Genomic DNA, 23,230 nt, shown 5'->3' on the forward strand with positions numbered 1-23,230 from the left:
AAAACTTGAAGTAAACTTAATTAAAATGTGCCAACTATGTGCGTAACCGTGATTGTCTCTTGTCGTGAGTTCTGCATCCGGAAGAGGACACTGTGGGATTATGTTTGACGTAAGTAGGGGTTGAGGATCACTTCACGATCATTCTAGTTCACAACCGGTTATGCGTAGATCATTCCCTTTTATTGTTGTACTCGTAAGTTAGCCACTAAAATAAATGCTTAGTTGCTTGCTGCAGCCTCACCACTTAACCATACCTCACCCATTAAGCTTTCTAGTCTTGATACCTTTGGAAATGTGATTATTGAGTCCTTATGGCTCATAGATTACTACAATAATAGTTGTAGGTACAGGTGAAGCGATACTTTGACGTGAGCGTGATGATTGTGCTATTTGGAGTTTCTTCTTCTTCTTCTTCTTTGATCTAGGATGGTTCCAGGCCGACAGTCTGGGATAGCAGAGATGATATCGTTCTTTTATCGTTTGTTTTCGTCTGTAGTCGGACCCTGCCCTTCTACATGATGATTGAATATATTGTTGTATTGTGTTGTTCATGTTGTAGCTTTTGGCGAGTGTAGGCCAATTCCATATACTCACCTCTTCTATACATGTACTTGTAACGATATCCATTCTTGCAAAATAATGAATGCGCTTCAATACCTGCTGAAGCCCTTATGCCCAAATAAGAATGGGAAACGCTTTGTATCCATAGTCTGGCAAGACTCAAGCATCAGACCACTTAAACGTCGTCAATCAATTCCATATGCTACGCTCAAAACTATCTCTCTTTTGTAATTAAGGAAGTTAAAGAAATCACCCCGCAACGTCCGTGCAGGATCTTTTCCCCTAATCCCAGTTTTCTTTTCTGGAGCTCATCTTTCACCCCGAATGGAGCATATCTCCCTCGCCTTGCCAGGTCCCTTTTCCCTACTGTGCCGCCCTTGATCCTTTTTCTCCCCTCTCCGTCCAGCAATAGATCGAGCTCACCAAACAGCTGCGCCCCTGGCTCCTCCTTTTCTCCTCGTCGTCGAGCAGCCCGGCAACCCCATCTTCTACTCCACCGATGTGTTCCCTGGCTGAGATCGGTGGTGTCCAGGCCCCCATCTCAACTGCGATTCCTGGATCCACAGGAAAACCTCCTCTCCGCTCCATCTCTCACATGATGGCCCCCGAGGGAGACCTCGCCGGTGAGCCATCCTGAATGTGTCTGCCACCTCCTATGTGTTCGATGCGTCCGTCGGAGAACAAGCAGATGCATCCGGTCCTTTTCCCCTCTTTGAAGCCCTCCCTCTCATAATAGAAGGTATCGGCAGTGCATCAATCCCCTCTCATTCGAAGATTGTTTTTCCTTGGTTACTATTGTTCTCCGTGTGGTGATCTTTAATTTCAAAATTGTAATAGGTGTCTAGTGTTGTGTGTGGAATATTCATAGTTACACATGTCCAATGTGCGCCAAATATTGACTATTGTTGGCCTGAAATTGTTCTATCTAGGTACTACATCATTAAATCATCAAGTGTTGTTGGTTTTCTGATCACCCAAACTTCCATAGCTATGTTGACGACTGTCGTTTTTATTTTTTATTTTTTATTTTGTAGTGTCGAAGTTCAATGCTTCTAATGAAGTTGAGAATTGTTGAGATATTAACCTTTACATGGTTCCTACATATGTGTAGCTTCCTATAAATATATTTTTTCTCATGAAAATGCTAACAATTATTGTTGGATTTCTAGTACTGTTGGAAGAAAGATGCATCTGCATGTTAGTGTCTACCTTGTTTAATTTTCATTTTAATTTTATCTTCTAGTTAAATTGGCTACTATTGACATACAACATGCATCCTACGAACAATTCCTCAACTGGAACTTTTCATGCTTCATATTGATTTGTTGTAACTACAAAATTCCATGCTTGGAGATAACACTTATTCTGTTACTTGAACTATCTTTTCATTCTTCTTTGTCATTGAGCTTTGTTTATTTGGGCTAGATTTCCATTTCCAATGCTCTATGCTTCAATTACAGATGAATCATATGTATCAACATATTTCCATGGTTCCTGCAAATTGTGCTTCCGAATCACACCTCAATTGCTTCAACTAATATTAGTTTGTGCTACGACGACGGAAACATTGCTTCTTATAATAAAATTATTGTTCATATATTTTTCTTCTTGCAACAATTTTTTTTGAACCACTACCAATCTATGATTCATTGAATGTCATTTATGTTTCCATGAAAAACATACAAGATGCTCCTAAGATTTACTTATATATGTTTCCATGGTAGTGAATCCCGACTTCAAGCATTGCAAATGTGTGCTTCTGTTGCTGTCTACACATTCGTTCGAGCAAGTGGGTGCTTGAACAAACATCGGTGATTCTTCTTTCACATATTATTGTACATGCTTCTTGCGGCAATATTTTGTTTCCAACCACTCTTGATGTTAGCTTATTGTTTGTTTCCCATATTTTTTCTATACAGATATTTTCCCACCCGATTAAGGCGTACTTTATTTCAACAGAATGCTACTTGTGTTGAGTGTGCTCGACCAGAGATCACTTCTTATCGAAGGCGACCTTGTTGAAGAACTCGTGACGTGTGAGGAGCTCTTGTATGATCAGTAATTGAAAATGTACATCGAAGCTGCCTACGTATAAGTGAAATTAGTGGTGTTGTAGAAAGAATTGTATATTGTTTGGATCAGATGAATTTGAGGTTATGTCTATCCTTGTTTTGTGTTTCGGACTATTACTTTGACGAAACAAATGTTTCTATCAAATGTGAATATTTTCTTTGGTACAATAAATAATTTTTCTAAAGCAACCAAAAAGATACTTTTGTATGATAGAAATAAGGCTTCCATGCATACAAAATAAAAGGATTTCTATCACATGATTGAATAATATGCTTGCAGTGCATGAAAGGGTGCTTCCATCGATAAAAGTAACGCTTCTATGATTGAATAATATGTTTACAACGTGAAAGTATGCTTCCATTGATAAAAACTAATGCTTTGCAAACTTCTGGTGAAAAAATGCATTTACCAAAAGCACATCGCCATCTAAAAAAATGTTTCCTTGCACAAAACACATCTGCAAAAATAAAAGTATATTTGTTCGTCGGAAGCAAATCACAAGCAGTTAGGAAGCTAATTACAAGTGATTAATGCAAAAAACACGTAATTAACGGGAAGCATCCATAATTAGTGCTAATCATATCCTCTCATGGATGTCATGCGAGGTAAATCAGACGTCTCTCCTTCCTTCAATCGTACGGTGCATAGGTGGGCTGATGGATAGATTCCATCTATAGTCTGATGGCTAGGGCTCTTCAATAAGAATAGGATTTCATCTTGGGCGTTACACCGTTGTGGCCGCGTTGCTGAGCAGTAGTTCACCGCCAACATGGTTGTCGGTTTCATCGGCGCTCCTCGACGACCTTAAGCTGCCCTACCATCTCCTCGATCGTCATGGTCGAGAGATCCACCAAGCTCTCGATGGACCAGGCTAGTTGCTTGTACTGCCTCAGGACGATGCGGAGAAACTTGAAAATCGCCATCGATGTGATCCCCAAGCGTTGCGAGCTCGTTGTTGAGACCTTGGAACCGCAATGCAAAGTCGTCGACTTGTTCACCGGCCTTGAATCGGATCTCCTCGTACTTAGGCGCAAGGTCTCGGCCTTTGACTCCCTTACGCGCTCTACACCGATGCGCAAAGTCTTGATGGTGTCCCATGCTTCTTTGGTCGTCTTCTTGACGCCAAGGGTGAGCACCATCTCTAGTGAGACGGAGCGTAGGATCACCTCCACCGCCAGCCGATCCTCCTCGAACTCGACATAGCCGGTTTTCACGGCTTTTCACATATGCTGCGCCTCCATGATGACTTTCATCAGGAGTGACCAACTTGGGTAGTTGGTTCGCATGGCGCACCCAGCTCGCCTCCCGGCCTGCCTTGCAGCACGAGCGTCTCTGCCGCATGCGCCTGCTCAGTCGAGATCTGCTCAGCGGTTTTGGAGGGGTCGCTGGGGACATCGTCGTTGGCCATATGCTTAGGAATACCCTGAGGCACTGATGTCAATTTTTAGCCCAACTACAGACTAAAGGTCGACTGGTGCAAGATAAATCCTAGTGCACACTAGTACGTACACTCGAATTAGTAGTGAAGCTGGTATTCTCACGAGCGGACGTGGACACATGAACACACTATGAGCTGAAGCTAGCTTGCTTCTTTGGTGGATGGGAATGAAATAATTTACAACGGGAGAGTGCAGCTCCTTGTATAGGACTGTCGAACCGACCAAAATATGCATCCACTCACATCAATTACCAAGCAACATCGGTGCTGACCAATTCAGATTCTACGCGCATACATTTATTTGGAGTTTTTTTTTTTAAATCTATAACTTTTGACTCTAGCATCGAATTTCAAATCCGTTTTTGCCATTGTGATTGTCGTGATGAGCACTTCAAAAACTAGATCTCATATGGACAGGTTTCGACAAACTTTTTCTTAAGCAACTTTGGGGTGATATTGAGACAACTTTAGTGTAAAAAACAACTTTTTATTAGTGTGCGTAGTATGATCGGCTATCAAGGAAAATTTCTTTGAAGTTGGCTATCATGACTTGAAGGTTAACTAACTTCACCCTTTAGCAACCACACGGCGAATGTCGTCAGCTATTTCCAAATTAAAATGGTTAAATTATGTGTCGGATATGCATGCTCGGTTTTTTATGCGTTGGATGTGCATTAATTTCTATATGAAAAAAATTCAAAAAGCTATAACTATCAAACCGTGTGTCGGGATTATGATATGTTTTTATCGTTGGGATCCTCGTGACGAACTTCTCAAAACGAGTTTCCATATGAATATGTTTTGAAGAATTTTTTTAAAAAACAACTTTGATCCTAGATGAGGCAACTTTAGTACTAAACAGAAGCAGCTTTGATGCTAGATGAACTGCATCGTGTGTATACACATGAGTTGCTTGTTGAATGTTTTGAAGTTGCGAAAAACACACTAAAAATTGTTAACTTTTTTGTGATATTCGAGTGCAATTATGTCAACTATTCACGAATAGCAGACAACTGGGTTTTAATGGTAGGCAAGTGAACGTCAACAGTAATGAATTAAGTAATTGACCATAAGTAATATGCAATTAAGCAATTTTACAGTATTTGAGAAACCTAATAATGAAAACGAATCTAAATTCTGACACTTGAAAAAAGAATTATAATTTTTTCAACTTTTCAAAACGCTAATAAATACATGTGGTTTTTTTTTGTCTCAGGAGCACCTGAGTAGTGTTCTAGTTGCGCTCGTAGCCTCGTTCATTTTTACTGTTCAACTACATCTACATGCATGCATCTCAGATATTTTCTAGCCCTAGCTGTTGTAGCATCTCCTCCTGCCGACATGCATCCGGAGATCAGGTTTGACTCAATAGCAGCAGGGAGACACCGATGATAAATGACATGGCCGAATGTGCGCGTCGGGGAATTAATCGAACTATTCGATTGTACTCCACTCTAGGTTTATAAAACATGCGTGTGTATCTAGATCGTTTATTTAACTTATATACTTCTTCTTTTTTAATTTATAGGATTTAAATTTAAAATCTCAATAACCAAGGTGAATTGTGAATGGATGACACTAGTTTTAACTAGCCAATGAAATATTTTTCATATACTCCTTCTCATTGGACTTGCATGATGGATGTAGAATACTCCTTCTCATTGAAGTATTCAATTTCCAAGGCAATAAATGTAGCATCCTCCTTCTCATTGGACTTGCAGGATGAATGTAGAAAACGATGCATACATAGCCAGTCATCTCCTTTCTCTAAATTCTATATATTAAATATGGCATGGGACTCAAAGCACTTTTTCTCAATTAGACTCAAAATGAGTCTAATATAATAGGAATTTCAAAATTTTAAGATGAGACCTATAAACCGGAAAGGAGGGAGTAAAATATATTGTTTAACATAAAAATTATATCATTAGAAAATAGAACATCTAAAATTTCTAATGATATATTTTTTGTAATATACGCCTCTCATTAAGTTGGTCAAATTGATGAACCTAGATACAAATGTCGGACTTATAAACTGAAACGGGGGGAGTAGTAGCAGCTGGGACTGTTTTTTGATAGCTAATACCAAAAAAAAAGTTCACAATAAGTCAACAACTAATTAATAACGAGATTAATACACAGGAACTCTATTAATTCAACCAGTTTCTTGATAAGATCAATTTCAGCCGGTTCGTACTTTGATTTGATGATCTCTTGTACTACAACTCAATATTATTTGTAAGAACTGCAACTCAATATTATTTTTTCTCAAATGGAAAGCATTTGGTAATTATCAATTTATCATCTGCTCATGAGGGCTTAGCAGTAAATGCAGCGGCGGCAGCTCAGACGCCGGCGAGCTCAAGTTGTACTCGCGTGACGACTTGCGGCACGAGGGGGCGTATCGCCCGCGCTGCCGGCGGCTACGACGATCGTGCTCGCTAGCGCTGGAGCAGATGGGATGGGATCATTGTGGAGCCGAGTTCGACCGGGAGGGACGACGGTATCGCGGACGCGCTGAAGCCGAACCGAGACGTCGCAGGAATATTGCCGTAGGATTGCATCAAGCATCATTTCTTTTTTCCGATTAGTCTCGTGTGCGAAGCAAATCCCCATTGACCCTGGCGAGCGCGTTGTAGGCAGTCCGGTTCCGATTCTTACAACCTCTCTGTGCTTTGAACAAAAATAAATCCATGGTTCCACGAAAACCTTCTATAAAATCCTAGCCCTCGGCATCAATTGCAAAACCTAAACCAAACCTAACCTAACCTAAATATCGTATACACAGCAGTTCCTCATATATTGACGGAGCTGCAGGAGACCACGATCGCCACCAAGAAACACATCAGGAGCAGAGGAAGGGTCAAGAGAGCACATGATCCGTACGCGTCCGTACACGGCATCGTTTCATGGGACATGTTGGGCAAGCGCACGTCGACCTATGCTGGAAAGCTTGACGAAGCAATGGTGGGTGAGCACGTGGTGGTTTTCGGCTATGTGTCGTGGATCCGGCCGCTGAACAAGACGAGTGCCATCGTGGGGCTGTGCGATATATCCAAAACGGTGGCGTGTATAGTTGAAGCCAATCCCGAAGAGGGGGTCAGCACCCGGATGGTGCGCTTCGCCTCCACCATGCGCCGATGGACCTTCATAGATGTCGAGGGCGTTGTCTCCCTCCCCGGCAATCGAAAGCATCTCTTTGACACCATCACCCAAAAGGTGAAGATCCAGGTGAAAAAGCTCCATACCATCGGGAGACGACCAGATGGCAGCCATCTTGATGCGGCATCTTCTATCGGTATAACCTCTGCAAGCCTATCAATCAAGCGAAAGGAGAATCTCGAGAGACATCTCTGTTGAGCCACCGGCGTCACCAAGAAGCACACCAGGAGCAGGGGAAGGGCCAAGAGAGCACATGATCCATACGCATCCGTATATGGCATCGTTTCCTGGGAATGTTAGGCCAGCGGCCGTTGACGTACGTTGGAAAACTTGATGAAGCAATGGTGGGCAAGCACGTGGTTATCTTCGGCTATGTGTCGTGGATCCGACCACTGAACAAGACAACTACCATCGTGGGGGTGTGCGATATATCCAAAACAGTGCCGTGTATAGTTGAAGCCAGCCCCGAAGAGGGTGTCAGCACCCGAATGGTGCGCTTTGCCTCCACCATGCGCCGAGGAACCTTCATAGATATCGAGGGTGTCGTCTCCTTCCCCGGCAACCGGAAGCACCTCTTTGACACAACCACCCAACATGTGGAGATCCAGGTGAGAAAGCTTCATACCATCGGAAGACGACCAGATGGCAGTTATCTTGACGCGGCATCAGAATACTCTTCCTCTATGCGTTCAATCACGCTGGAGGAGAATCCGATGGGATGAGAGGCGATCTTCTGATGGCTGGACAAGTAGATTCATCCCATATTCTTAACCATCTTCTTAGCTAAGAAACTTATTCAAAACATCCGTAGTTTTTGCTTTAGCTCTTCGGTATCTCAATTACTGTTATTTTTTTGAAAGATAGTTTGGACTATTCATGATATGGCTGATGCCTCCTTGCTCAGATTGATCGGAGGACATCTTTGAATTATGGCTCCTTCTAAACCATGCAATCATCGGCATCCACTCTAAAGTTGAATATGTCAGTACTTTGTGCTGCTTTACTTGCACATTATAACATAATTTATATACGTGTGTTATTAGGCCCTGTTTGGAACCACTCAGATTATATAATCCAGTTTTTATAATCTATTATATCTCCAGACAAAACAGATTATGGTGTAGATTATAAAAACTAGATGGACAGATTATTAAAAACTCACAATCTACTCCATCTTAGCTAAAATCAGATTATGGATTGCTAATGACCCATTACCCTTGTAAAGTTGGAGATAATTACATTCCTGTCACCGCCACCCTTCTTTTTCTTCAAAAAACAAAGGGCAGACAGGTCATTATGCAATGTAAAATCTGAATTACAGTTTATATAATCTGACCTCCAAACATGTCCACCTAGATTATTTTTATAAACCATATTATATAATCTATCTTTATAATTCAGATTATTATAATATATTATGGTTCCAAACAGGGCCTTACTTAGTTATTATTATCAAAAGTTACCACATGTTTAAGTATAACGTTTGAGTTGTTATCTGGGCAGTACCTACAACCGGCAGGATTAGATTGATTAGGTAGTGTGTTTATTTGCTTGCCATTTGGATTGGGACTAGTAATTGTGCACCTGAAAATTCAAGTATATGAAAAAAATGTTCGGCCATAGTACTCAAAATTATTACAAACGCATTTTTAATTGAACTTCCAAAAAAGCTATACCTAAGATAATTTATTTTGTAATGTACCTAACCATTTATATACAATGTCAAGGAGTTTATGTCACAGCTTCATTTAAATGTCCTTGTTCTGTAGACTCACGAATACCAATGACCTACATATACATCCGTTCCCACCTTTTCTCTCTCTTTAACTCTTGTATATGCGGCTAGCTCATGAAAACTTGATGCTTAGATGAGGTGCTAAGTATATTAAAAACCTCAGTAACTAGTCTCCTCAATGCATAGGTGCTTAGCTTAGATAGCACCTCTTGTATATCAACCGAATCGTTTCAGAACAAGCAATGAGTTAAACTTGAGTGAGTTGATATGTCTTCAACATATCTACTTTTCGAAACACTTTTGCTCTTGTGTTGAACTCTAACTTGCATGATTTGAATGAAACTAATCCGGACTGACAATGTCACAACCCTAGATTAGACTTGCTTGTCATTGCATTTCATGCATGATTTTTTTATTTTTTCTTCTTTTTAATTTGAAATGGGGATGATCAAACCCTAGCACCAAATAAAATTCAAATAGGTTCAATAAAAAATATTCTCAATGAACCCAAAATGACATTAAAAATGTTCACACTCTCTAATAAATGTTGGCAACAACGTACAAGGGGTGATTCACTTTTTATTAACACATTTGGCATTTTATCTAAACCAGCAAAGTTGCTGTAAAATGAGAAATAATATATTATAAATATTCTAGTTATTTGAAAAATTCTGAAAATTGTTGTGGGGCCTAGATAAAATATATACAAACCCCACAAATTATTTCAGGGTATTTGCCTTTAGGGTTTTTCCCCAAATAAACAACAATAGAACTAATAAATTGGAAACAAACAAAACAGAAACAAAAAAAAGAAAAGAACCTTACCTGTAGCCGGCCCAACCCACCAGCCGCTGTCTTCAACCTAGTGCCAGTAGGCACGAGGGCGTGTCGCCCTTGCGTGCGCCGCAACAGACTCCTGCTTCGCGCTAGCGCAGCCGTCCCGAGTCGGTCCCGTCGCCCAGGAGATCAGGATGACACCCTGACCGATTCCTTCACTCCTCGCGCTCCTTTTCTCTCCTCTAGTCCTCTCTCCCACCGCAACCAAGCCGCCATGTCCAAGCCGCCGTCATCCGCTTAGCCACCAGCCATCCCTCGCCCCTCCGCCTTGTCCAACGGGACCGCCTCGATGCCGTGGAGCTCGAAGCCGAAGCACACGACCGCGGGAAGCCGGGATCGTTGCAATCGTCTTCGTCTTCCACCTCGGGCGCCGAAGCTTCTCGCCATCGATTCGCTAGCTTCCGATCCTCCCCGAGCTGCGTGACCATCCCGTTCGACTCGCGATGAGACACTGGTCCCTTTTCCCCTTGCCTCTTGCTCGATTTCGCGTCGTAGACGTCGCGCCCTTGTAGCCGAACTCTGGCCGACGCTGAGCTCATCTCCGGCATCGCTCCCACCCCCCCTCGCGTCCCCGTCCATTCTGCCTCTAACCCCATGCTCCTAGCTGACGAACCCCTTTCCTGCTTCTCCCTTTTGCACGATTGAAAATGAGGTGCAGGTTAGCACCGATAAGTGGGGCTCTACATGCATGTCACTTATCGCAACCTAGGAGTTTTTCCTTTTTTCATAGATTTGTTTATTCAAAACATTCTATCTATTGAACTGTGCATCTAAATCCCTCACCGTCTTCAGCGTTAGATTTTTCGTGTTGAAATCTTTGAAACTAGAACCCTGTTAATAAATTTTGACTCCCCCTCCCAAAAAAAAAAATCAAAAGTAAAACCCGAAACCAGAAGCACGTCCCCCCCCCCCTTTCTGAAAGACACAACTATGCTTCTCATAGAAGCAAATCTGTACATCCATGAGACGCAAATATGTGTTTCTTGTGGAAGCACAAAGAGAAACACCGTTTTGCCCTTCTCAGAGACATGGTTGTGCTTCTTCCAGAAGCAACTCTGTGCCTTCAAGAGAACCAAATATGTACTTATCGTGGAAGGAAAAAAACATCTTTTTTCATATTTTCAGGCGGCATAACTGACAGTTGTGTTTCTCACGAAAGCAAATATGTGCTTCTTGTAAAAGAAAAAGAAGTTTTTATGTTCCCTTTCGAGAGGCACAACTGTGCTTCTCCCAGAAGCAAATTTGCATTTTGCATGAAAATACTAATTTTGCTCCGAAACCTATGGATAATTGGGTGAAAGCCCTACAAAACCGACCCCCCCCCCCAAAAAAAACCATCTAAAACCCAAAAACACGTACACAAAAATAAAAATAAAAAATCCCGAGGGAACGTCGAGCACGTGACACGTGCCGACGGCTGGACACACCACTTAATTTGCCTCTCACCATCAAATTAAAAGGAATAACCCATCCTCCTCTCTATAAAACAAGGGACGCTTCTGGTTTTGTGCGTGCTTCAAACAATTTTGTCTTCTCCATATTACCGTATCTCTAGAGTCAATATTTTTTTATGAGAAACTACTAAACTCAATCATTTGTTGCCGTTCCACAACGGTTTTTTGAAGGTCTTTCCCGTAGAGATAGTCAAATTGGATCAGTGATCGATTCCTAGGTTTCATCGTAAAGCTAATTGGTTACTTACGCACTCCCGTCCCACTAGAGTGACCCTAGCAGGCTCTTGCATGAGGTTTAATTTAGAACTACTCCCTTCGTTTCTAAATATAAGTTTTTTTTTAAATATTTCCCTTCATTTTATAATGTAACGCCCTCGTGTTTTTCAAGATTTAAGTCCGATCATAAATTTGACCAATGCGGGCGATTACGGCGGGAACAAAAATTATACGAGTGAATTTCAATGGTATGATTTTTGCTCCCGCTACACTCGTCATGTTGATTAAATTTATGGTTAAATTCAAATCTTAAAAAGCACGAGCACATTATATTATGAAATGAAGGGAGTATACACGGATGTGAAGACTACACTATGAGTGGAATCTCTAAAAAGAGTTATAATTTAGAAACGAAGGGAGTAGCACTTTTTTCGGGCGAGAGAATTTAGAACTAACACATGGTTATGTTCTTTTATACCGGTAAATCCAGCCCAGCGCGAACCCTCGAAGGCCCATGTAAACCTGAGGTGTTATCCAGCCCAGCCCAGCCCAGCCCAGCCCAGCGCACTCATCCGACCAAAGCAGGGACCCGGCCGACCGAGTGAGCTGCCCAAACGCAGAGTCCACCATGGAGACGGCCTTCTTCTCCGCCGCCTCCCTCTTCCACGCCGACGACGACGACAGCGACGACGACGGCGGCACTCGAGGTAAACTAAACCCCGCTCGCGTCCCCGTCCATTCTGCCTCCAACCCCATGCTCCTAGATGACTAACCCCTTTCCTGCTCCCCCCTTTTCCCCACGATTGAAGACGAGGCGCAGGTGGGCGCCGAGGGGGAGAACCAGCAGCCGGCGCTGGAGTACGAGGAGAGGATCCACAAGTTCCCCGGAGTGGTAAAATTACCCACCCAATCCTCGACCCTAGTTTCGCTACTTTCCTAATCATATCACCCTGCGAACAAGCAGATCGACCTGAAACCTTGTGTTTGCTGAACCTCATGAAAGGAGCTAGAATCTTGATGTGGTCGATAGATGTCTGATCAGTATGATTTGAAAGAGTGTATACGTGAGTCTACCATCTGAAACTTTAGCTGACTACCTACCTGGACTGCCGACCAATCTAATTTAGCTTGACCAGCAGTAGCGCTGTAGCGTCTCAGTGATGAAAAGGGCTAACAATATCAGGCATTTAGTTTAATCTTCTTCTGATGATGATTGTCAACCGTTGCATTTTCCGCAGGTTGCAATTCGTGTAGCACAAATTAATATATATTTCGTATTCTTTTAGTCCATATGTTTGTAGATAATGGATCTGAATGTCACTATAAATGTCGTTTTGGACTTTGACATGGTCTCCCAGTTTACGGTTGACATCAGTTTTCTTGAAATACGACTCGCCGAATAAAATAGGCGCATATGAGCCAAGTGCATTTCATTTAGCTAGCGTTATCAGTTTGGTGTTATAGATGCTTGAAAATTTGGCCAAACCTTCGGAATACAAACTCCAAAACATGTATTGTGAGAGGGAGCATTAGTCCACCTTACTTTATAGTGCGCAAAAACATTTCACATGGACATTATTGATTGTGTTAATGATGCATGAATATTTGTTGTTGATTGGAAGCAAAATATGCTTGTCCAACCAAAGATTGTAGAATTTTTTAATTGTTGCAACCAAAGTTATCTAAGTGAACTCAGAAGCTCAGACCAAACCATGCCTCTCATATTCCTAATTGATTTGCTCACCTTCATGAAAAATAAATATGTGTAGGACTTGAGCATCAGAGAATTCTCATCTCATCAGCTAAATGCCAATTTGCTATGGCCTGGGACATTTTTCTTTGCTGACTGGCTGGTTAAGAACCCATCAATTCTGGATGGTCAACGGATCCTGGAACTAGGAAGGTATGGAAGCTGTGTTCTGCAGTAACAAAATGTATCTTTTCCTTCAAAAAATGTAGTTTATCTAGTGCAGGCTATATTTATGCTATGCATATATTGTTTGACTCTGAAGAAAAAATATTAAATTGATATATTACAAATTATAAGTTAAAGGAAGTGCTAGGCTTTAATTGTGCGTTTTGCTACTACCTAGCGATTTTCTGACCAAAGCGCATGCTTAAGCACAATTATGTGCACATTTAAGTGTAATTGTGTGCTAGGCATTTTGCTATTGCCAAGAGCCTAGGCGCGTCTTTTTTAACTATGCAAATTATGTCTCAACTTGTTTTTGTGGGTGTGTTTCTCTGGCTCCTACTGGGTTTCATCCCTAGCTTACCTCAACTTGTTCTGGGAATAAAGTCTTCGTTGGCTTCTTGTTGTACTTTCCCAAATTGTTTGCTGTTAGCACTTAAGTTGAGCTTCTGTCACAATATCGAGACTTATCAGTATGAAGCAAGCTGTTTATCGGTCTATTTACCTCTAGCCAAGAAAAAGTAGTCTGCTTACCATTTAGAAAACTGAACTAGTATTTTTAGTTCATTGTTGAAGTATGTTATAATAAATGATTTAGTGTGTCTTAGTGGAACAGGAGCTTTAGCCATTTTCCTGCAAAAAACATTTGGAGTGGATATCACGACTTCTGATTATGATGACAAGGATATTGAAGAAAACATAGCTCACAACTGCAGAGTTAATAATTTGGATGTGTTGCCTCATATCCGACGTAAGGAAACCATGTACTTATATAACTTTTACTAAATATATGTACAGTTTAGGTGATTGGGATATGTGCACCACCCATAAGGGGAAAACTAACTTTTTGATATTTTTCATAACCCAGATACGTGGGGAGATCCATTTCCGATTCTCAGACCAGATTGGAACATTGTTATTGCCAGTGACATTCTATTATGTAAGTCCACATCTTATTTTTCGCCTATCATGTCTCACTACTTTTGCAGTTCACTGAAATGTTACACCATGTGGCTTTGCAGATGTGAAACAGTACCCGAACCTGATAACGACGCTGTCCTTTCTTCTGAAAGAATCTGATCTCAACGGTCAAAAAGGTGTATGCACAAACATCACGACCAAAGCAGGTACTTCTCAAACATTCCATTATGTAACCGGTACATCAGGAATGCAAGAGCGTGCTGAGTGAATGTTCCCATAATCCCACTGGCAGGTACCCAAGTGGCTGCCAGGTGCCCCATGTTCCTGATGAGCTGGCGTCGAAGGATAGGGAAAGACCAGTCGATCTTCTTCGATGGATGCGAGAAGGCAGGCTTGGAAGTGCAGCACTTGGGCGATCTCGTGTACCTCATCAGCAAGAAACGCTGAGCGTCGAGTAGGTCTGCTCAGACAGTTACATCGAATCTGCTTGGTCTTCAGTTATCTAGAACGTGAGAAGAACTGTATGAACTTGGACTATGATTTGTATTATGGTTTTTGTTTTCCCTGAACACAATTTTCATCGAGAATGCATTGCACTATCGTTAGATTAGAATGCAAAAGATAACTTGTGTACAGAATATTTTGTTCTGTATTTTTTTGAGAGAAATGCTCTAATTTTGCTGCTGGGATGAAGATTTCTGAAACCTGTATACCCCTGAACATTTGCAATTGGGCTCGGTGGCTCTGCCACACCAGCCATATGGGAAGCTGGCCTGCCGGGTTGACGTGACGAGGTAGAAAGAAGGAACGCAGGCGGGCCTGTGGCCCTGCACTGGCTACACGGCTACAGCCACCCGCGCATGCACGCCACGGACGGACGCAGCCTTTCTCAGCTCTGTCTGCTCCGAAGGCATTCTCTGGATCGCCCCGTAGTTGTCAAACCTCTTCACCAAGAAGATCAAGGCAAAGGTAAATAGTATATTAGTATTCCATGCCATTGTTATCTATTTGCAGTATTAGCTAGACAAGTTAGCCAATATCACAAAGTAGCAGATTAGTTTCAATGAGAGCAAGTGTCAATTCACTAGCTAAAAGAAGTTGCATGTTCTAGACCAACGTGTATGATCAGTCCTCTAACTTTTGATTGTATGTAGAACTCTCGTTAACCAATGTTGCATGAATGTGCAATATTTGACATAGGAAATGAGGTGAGTCTCCTGAGTTTGTCGTAACTTCAGAGTTTGGTTTGTTTTTATGTTTTTTAATGATTTTAACTTTACTAGTAGCAAGTTTTGTTATTAGACAACCACTATGAAATAATATTTATAGAATGGAACTTGTATCTTATTCTGACCCTAAGGCTAGCACAATAAGGGCTGGCATGGTGCCAGGCTGCCGACTCCACTGAATTTAAAAAAAAAAAATCACCAGAAAAATGCCTGCTGTGTCAATTGATCTGCTGTGCACTATCCTCTTCGTCAGAAATGTCAGAAGTGGCTAGTGACATGAATTGCTGTTAGTGAGTTTGGAGCCAGTGTCACGAGCTATGGCATTAGCATCTATGCTTAGCAAAGTTTAGGACAATACTGGGCCTGAATGTCACCAGAGCAAAAGCTTGGTTCTTTGACCTAGGAACTTACACATTTTCTTATGTCCCGACTCATGAAAATAAGCCCTGCCGGGCATCTATCCTTTTGGAGAAGTGATTTAGTTGCTAATGTCAACCTGTGATTTTACCTCGAACATTGTTACTGCCACTGTTTTTTTTTGCTGCTAGTGTCCTTCGATATGCCTGCTATAGGGTTATCATGATGTTATCCTACATGGCACCAGCTCTTAGTGCCTCAAATGGTGCTACTATTTCTTGCTCTGTAACCAATTCTGTGAAAAAAAGTCCTGCATGAGACCATTTTCTGAATTTTGCTGCAAAGACTATTTTTAGAAGTTCAGTAGTAGTATTGTATTATCATTATCACTTATTGAATATACATATTTCATCTGTTAAGTCATCAAGAGGTGTCTCCTCAAACAAAACACCAAGCTAAAAGGCATTGGAATAAGCCTCCGACTTGTGGGGGTGGTTACAGTGAGTTAAGATATTCAGCTACAGATGCTAAACATGATTTATTTTCATGGTAAGGAAGACCTCCTTTCACCAAGAAGATGTTTCTGTTGACTCCTGGCTTTCGAATGTTATACTTCCGGTTTGACGTTTTCCGTCCACTGGCTAATATTTTTGAACTTACTGTGCACAGGGCAGAATCACAGTCCCTGCATTCTTGGTCTGCAAAGTATTGCCCTCTTATGCCACCCTCTAGGTCAACTATTGCAGTTGCATTCAGTTTGGATGGGAGAACACTTGCATCAACACAGTAAGTTTATTGACTACTGAATATATGAACTAAACATAGTATGAGAACTAACCATCATCACAGTAACTATTGACCATACTGTTAAAATAATTGACTGCCAAACCGGGAAATGTTTGAAAGTGTTGGGTGGACATCGGCGCACTCCTTGGGTGGTATGTTTTTTCTGACACTGGCACAATTTGGCAGTGCATTTGAACAGGTAGTAATCTATTGAATATATGGCTCTAATAACGATGCGATGCATTGTTTTTGTAATCATTCGACCAAGCAGCACCAGTTTGTCTTTTTTTACCTGTCTAAATAAAATATGAAAATGGATTTTAATAGTTTACAGTTCTGTTTATTGCTAGCCAATATTATAGCACAAGTGTGCTTACGAAGCTACTGTTCTATTCCAGGTCAGATACCATCCCCTGCATTCTGATATAATTGCCAGCGGGAGTTTGGATCATGAAGTCCGTCTTTGGGATGCTAATACCTCAGATTGTATTGGATCTCCGGATTTCCGTAATATCCTTTAAACAGCTCTAGCCACATTCATCATTGTTAGCTTCTGTCTGTTGGCATTTCTGAAACAACACAATTATGTATTATGTTCCTTTGGCAGAGAGGCCAATTGCATCCATTGCGTTTCATGCAAGGGGGGAGATTCTGGCAGTCGCATCAGGTCACAACGTAGGACTCCCAGTGTTAAACTCATAGCAAAAATATTCTTGATATAATTATTCTATGAACAGTTGATGAAATAACCTGGACTCTTGGGACCCGTCCTCTACACCCCGGGGACCCGGGAGTCACAACAACTTGGCACTTTGGCTAGGATTTAACTCTATTTTCACTTAGGCACATGAGATGTATGATGTATGAGTTTTGCAATGATTCCCAAGCTTGCACGAACATCTCAACCCGCTTTAATAGTGCAGTTTTCTTACGACTCAAATAAAACCAAAATACCTTCCAAGTCTTTGGATGAGCGACACTGTTTTCCTTTTTGAAACGGGGTGGGGTGGGGTCAACCATCTCCATATATTATTACCAAGAGACCAATGTCCTGATATAAACCTTGAAAAATGACATCAGTCCCCTAATCATAGCGTTGTAAACACCAAAATACAATCAGGGTCCACACGCGCTTTCCATTTTCAGTAACAAATCTTTGTATCATGTCAATACGGTATGTTGAGAGTTATGAATGATTTTCTGGAAGTTAATAAATATAGTTTATGAAGCTAGGCAGCAGCGATTGTGCTTGCCTTGGCCTTGTACTCTTGGCTTCAGTAAGTCGTGGGGAAAATTTTGTTGGACCAACGGCCCACTCACTGTAACTGTAATTCAGATCCTCTGCTGTGCAACATCATCCAGTGATACTGAATAATGCCTCTACAGTATTATCTACCGTAAAAATGAATAATGCTAACGATTAGCAAACAACTTATATTAAATGGTCTCCTATGAAAAGATGATGAAAGTACAAGAGATATATCCATTGTCCACACAGCAAGCTTTTCCAAGTTCCAAACACATTTTACATGCGCAACAGTACATGACTATTTTTCTGTGTGTAATATGCCAAGGTTAACTGAAACCATTCCATACAGGGCGGACTTCATTTCATACAGATATACGCATAATGCAAACATTAGCGAAATCACGTATTTCACCGCCACTGGTCTGGGGAGAGGGGCAATGAGATCAACTTTCTCTGAAGGTGGAGCATCATCAGCATTGCTGCCTCATGCCTTTTCAGTTCGTAGCATATCATTTGCTGGCTGTACCTGAACTCTTCACGGCTTCTTCATTTTGGGTACCCTTGGGAACATCGCACAAAGGACCAGTAACCTCTTGAGCTTCAGATAGCAAGCTGCATCCATGTCCATAGACCGCGCTGGTAGACTCCAGAGCAACCGTTCCATATGGTGGAGGAACCCTGAGAAAGACAGTAATTATTAAGGTCATAACTTAATGAAGAAAGTTATCATGTCAACTAATTTGATGACACAAGGCGCTAACTTCACACTGTTAACTGCATGTCCTAACAACTGGCTAGTGTTTGCACAGGTTATTAAATACGATAAAACAAACTGAAGAGTAATGGATAGGGCATCATGGTAACTGTATTCTGATACAATGCTAACCACAATGAACATATCATAACCATCATGGTAAATCAGTTTGTGTCAACGGGTACTTTGTTGCCTGGTTTGTTTGCCAAACTTATCACTGTGTAATTGTAGACATAGAATGTAGTTGAGATCCTTAGCTTCGCCAAACAAAATGCCAAAACAAGAGGAAATAAGCAAAAAGGTCAAGGCGAAGATTGGCAGTTGCTTGGTATAACTGACACATTGCACCATGCACCCATTCAAAATAATTTTTGAGAGGCACATGTATAAAATATATACAACTAATGAGCAAGGTTACAAAATATGCACAACTGGTCTCTTTGGGAAGAACAGACTGACTGTTCACTCACTGTAATCATAGGCATAGAAGTAATTCAGATCCTTTGCTTTGGCAACATATATGTCAAAACAAGAGAAAATAAGGGAAAGTTCAAGGCAAAGATTCACGGTTGCTTGGTAACTGGCACATGGCACCAGGCATTTCAAAATATATATTTAGAGGCACATATTCAAAATATGCACAACCAATAAACAAACTTTTTATGATTAATGAAGTAGTTATATGTATGCTTTCTGCACATTGCAGAATCACCTTTTTTAGTGAATTTCAGAATCACCTTTCTCTGGTATATGGTTATGGCATACAACACATTATTCAGAATCATTAACATTGCTACCCAAAGGATCACCTACCCAGCTTCATCTTTGCTGATTTAGCTGAGATCTTCACCGATTCTTCATTCATGCAGTCTTGGGAACATCACTCAAAGGACCAGTCACCTCTCAAGCTTCATATAGCACCACAACCATGTCTGTAGACTCCAGAGCAACTTCTCTGTTTGGTGGAACCCTGACAATAAAGGACCAGTCTATAGTGGCAAAGGTTATAACATACTGTGATCTATGATAGAGCAGCACAGCTACAGTTACTGTCAGCCAGTTTGATGACACATAGTGCTAACTTGTTCTATTGACTGCATTTTCTAACAAGCTATTAACTACCCATAATGTAAGACGTTTTTTAACACTACACTAGTGTTAAAAAAGTCTTACATTATGGGACGGGGGGAGTACTGTACAAATAAATTGCAGAGTGATGGGATATTTGCAAGTAGCTAGTACTAGAGAGGCATATAACATTTCTCAAATAGGATAGCACGGTAGTTGCACTTTGATACAATGCCAATTACAATGCACACATCATAATAGAAATACTAGCCTCTATCGAGCAACACCTCAAACAGCAAGGGTAACCACATCACCGCAGAAAGTCATAGGCTCAGAGCAACTATGAACATATTCAAACAACAGCAGATCTGAAAGAGCACTGAACTAATTGCAAGCTATTTGCTTCAGCGGGGCTAACAGCTTCTGGGAAGAGCATCCTAACCTGTTCTCGAGGGCATAGCTGATGTAATCGAAGGCGCCCACAAAGCCCACCTCCTTGATAATGTTGGACCCATTGTCGAACAACTGATATGCCTGACCTACTGTTTTCTCCTCCTCCCCTCTTCCCTCCTGACCACCGGCCTCCTCACTAGGCTCAAACGATGGATCGTTTTGCTCACCTCAGGGCACAGGAGTGTAGAAGCTAACAACTGGAATCAAATTACATAAGCCATGATCATCACACACCCTCCTCACCCGCTCTGACTGTAGTTCAATAGTGAAGACGCCAGCAACCGTGGTCACGAAAATGACATTTGCTCCCTCAGCAAAGCCCAACACATCCACTGAACTTGCTGCCTCAATGAGAGCACCATCTGGGAGCAAATTCTCCAAGTAGATGACCCGGCTCATTACCCATCGGGCATCGGCACCTTCAATCACCTCCCTTGTCCACAATTTGAGATGCGGATTCATCTCTTGGCTAACTCCAAGTCCACCGTCCTCCGCCAGCATGATGTTATATCGGCCATCGTACATCGACTCGTAGTTTGGTGGGTCGAAAACAGTCAGGCCGTGCCCTGCAAAGTCATACTCTAGGATGCACCCATCATCAGACATGAAGTAGAGCAGAGACCTCCCAACGAGCACGCTGGAATAAAATGTAAAACACATGGGCAAGTCGTGGAAAATCCAGCTCTGCTCATCCCAGGTGCCCGTTTCCGACGAGTATAGGCGCGTCAACGTGACACACCCCTGGTCGTCGCCATCGTCTTCATCGACGCAGAAGACGAATAGCACTCCAAAAGGGCCTCCCGAGCAGTCCCGGTGGTCACACCCGTCCGCTGCGCAGAAGACGGCCGCGGTCGCGGCCAACGTCGCCTCTTCGTACCGGTAGATGACATCATACGCCACGGGCACGGGTACGCGCTGCTGGGCACCCGTGGTTGGCTCCCACAGGAGGAGTTCCTGTGCATCACCCTTGGACAGGAAGAGGGCGCGGCCGTGGCGGCAGTCAAGGGCCCGCCAGGAGCGGGAGTCCGGAGCGGCGAGGGAGAAGGACGACGCGGTGGTGGGGGTGAAGTGGGGAATGCGGTCGTCGTCACAGCCGTGGAGGAAGCCGAGCACGGGGGGTGTCCGGTGGAGCTCGTGGAGGCGGCGGCGGAATCCGGGGGCGGAGACGGCGCAACCCCAGGCCTTGCAGACGAGGGAGGCGCGGAGGAGGCAGGCCGGGTCGTCGGGCGGGAGGCGGAGGAGGATCTCTTCGAAGATCTCGTCCGGGATCGGCGGCGGCGCTGCCGCCATGGTGGGGGGCGCTAGGTCTGGCTGTGTGTGTTTGGGGTGTGGATGCGGAGAACGGTGGAATCTGGAATGGCTCGGCCGGTCGAGGAGATTGGGGATTTTGGAGCCTGGCTTTTTCACTTACAAACACATCGTTTTTTGTAAATTTCGTATTTCTTTTCTTCTATATCTATATCTATATCTATATATATATACCTACTAATAAAGCATTTATTGCTTCTGTGGTACATCATTAAATTTACCCCTAAAGTTCGTCAAAATTACCCACCAATACCACTCGTAAGTGACAAAAACGATTCGTTATTTGAACTTCGACTTGGCTCTTTTCAAAGGACCTGCTTTCCATATTTTATCACAAGTATAAGGCTAGTTGAACCGGTTGGGTGTGTGCTGTCCCACCCTGAAGACCAAGGTTTGATCCCTATCGCGGCCGAAAACCCTTCTTGTTCTTCTATTTCGCACTTTTTCTACTTGTTTTTCTCTTTTGCCTTTATTTCGATAAACTTTACATAAATATTAATCATAGATTAAAGAAATGTCAAATTTATAGACAAAAAAGTTTCCATATATACAAAAAATGAACTTTTCAAAAATGTTAATCGTGTATTTGAATAATGTAAAACATGTATAGAAAAAATGTTCATGATGCATATAAAATATGTAAAATGTGTATTAAAAAATTAGACATCAAAACTGAATAATGTTTCTGATGTCACACGCGAAAAAATGTTTCTAATGTATAAAAAATATACTATGTTGTTTATACAAGCTTTACGTGAACAAATGGCTTAGCTTTGATTTTTCATATATATAAACTGTTTTGCTAATTATTATTTTAAGAATATCGATATTTATACGCAACCTGGAACATTTGGTATGCATGTACTTACAAATTGATTGTTTTCGATGAAGCTGTCTAATATGTTTGCAACCAAATTAAGACTTTACTTAGATTACAAATGCAAACACATATATCAGCAAGATAAAAAATAATGTTCTTATGCATATGCTATCATTAATTAACAAAACATACTTTGCCATTTTCATCATAATTCAAATAATGTTCATGCATTTCAAGAAATGTCCTAAAATTTTAAGAACATAATGTGATTATCACAATTGGAGATTATGAAATTTTTTCTCCCGTTGCAACGCACGGGCCTTTTTTGCCATAATAATAAAAAAGCATCGATGGCTTCTGTCGTCCGTCGTCGTATTTTTACACAAAAGTCCATGTAGTTTTTTAAAATTAACCTGCATTTAATGTTTAAGTCAAACTGAAAAACGTTTCGTTTTTGTAGAACAACCCCCCTTCCCGTGGTTACTAGAAATCAACCCGCAGTACGACCCACACTGTGAGGGAAAAAAAGGGTGTCTTCCTCCCGTGCCCGCGGTCCCTTATCTCTTCTCCCAACAGACACAAAGACATAGCCGTTGTCGGCCTTCGTTCGAGAGGAAGGCGAGATATGGTCCGCCGCCCATTAGAGAGGGATACCACTCCTCCTTCTTACTAGCTTCCCCTAATCCTGCCAGGGCGCCTCCGACTCTCCTCGCCACGTCCGGAGATGTCGGGCAACCGCGTGCACCGATCCGACTCTTTTCCAATCATCTCCCATGGCCCGCCCATTGTTCCATCCGGAGGAAGCAGGGCGATGTTGTTGGCAGTGTAGCACCGGGTCAACGTACACACCAACGGAATACCATGTCCGCTCGCGACGGATCACGAACTGGTTCCCCA

General features: G+C 42.1%; 2 protein-coding genes across 4 annotated transcripts; one reads left to right on the forward strand and one right to left on the reverse strand.

Annotated features, from left to right (window-relative positions):
* The first annotated feature begins 12,074 nt into the window (after window positions 1–12,074).
* Window positions 12,075–14,993, forward strand: LOC123453146 (EEF1A lysine methyltransferase 3). Its single transcript, XM_045129912.1, has 7 exons — window positions 12,075–12,183; window positions 12,286–12,368; window positions 13,246–13,379; window positions 13,997–14,139; window positions 14,257–14,328; window positions 14,411–14,515; window positions 14,602–14,993. Exons 1-7 carry the CDS (start codon window positions 12,105–12,107, stop codon window positions 14,754–14,756), a joined length of 771 nt encoding a protein of 256 aa, XP_044985847.1. The 5' UTR covers window positions 12,075–12,104; the 3' UTR covers window positions 14,757–14,993.
* A 3,153-nt stretch (window positions 14,994–18,146) lies between these two features.
* LOC123453147 lies at window positions 18,147–21,581 on the reverse strand. Of its 3 annotated transcripts, none has more exons than XM_045129913.1 (3): window positions 20,195–21,581; window positions 19,498–19,654; window positions 18,147–18,608 (listed from the first exon to the last, which is right to left on the reverse strand). In XM_045129913.1, the coding sequence occupies exon 1, from the start codon at window positions 21,493–21,495 to the stop codon at window positions 20,374–20,376; it is 1,122 nt and encodes a 373-aa protein (XP_044985848.1). In that variant the 5' UTR covers window positions 21,496–21,581; the 3' UTR covers window positions 18,147–18,608; window positions 19,498–19,654; window positions 20,195–20,373. The 3 variants fall into 3 exon arrangements, with proteins under 3 accessions (XP_044985848.1, XP_044985849.1, XP_044985850.1); XM_045129914.1 differs by having other exon boundaries at window positions 19,498–19,673; XM_045129915.1 differs by lacking the exon at window positions 19,498–19,654.
* Window positions 21,582–23,230: the final 1,649 nt, after the last annotated feature.

Source organism: Hordeum vulgare, chromosome 5H (assembly GCF_904849725.1).
Source record: "Hordeum vulgare subsp. vulgare chromosome 5H, MorexV3_pseudomolecules_assembly, whole genome shotgun sequence".
Classification (NCBI taxonomy): Eukaryota; Viridiplantae; Streptophyta; class Magnoliopsida; order Poales; family Poaceae; genus Hordeum; species Hordeum vulgare.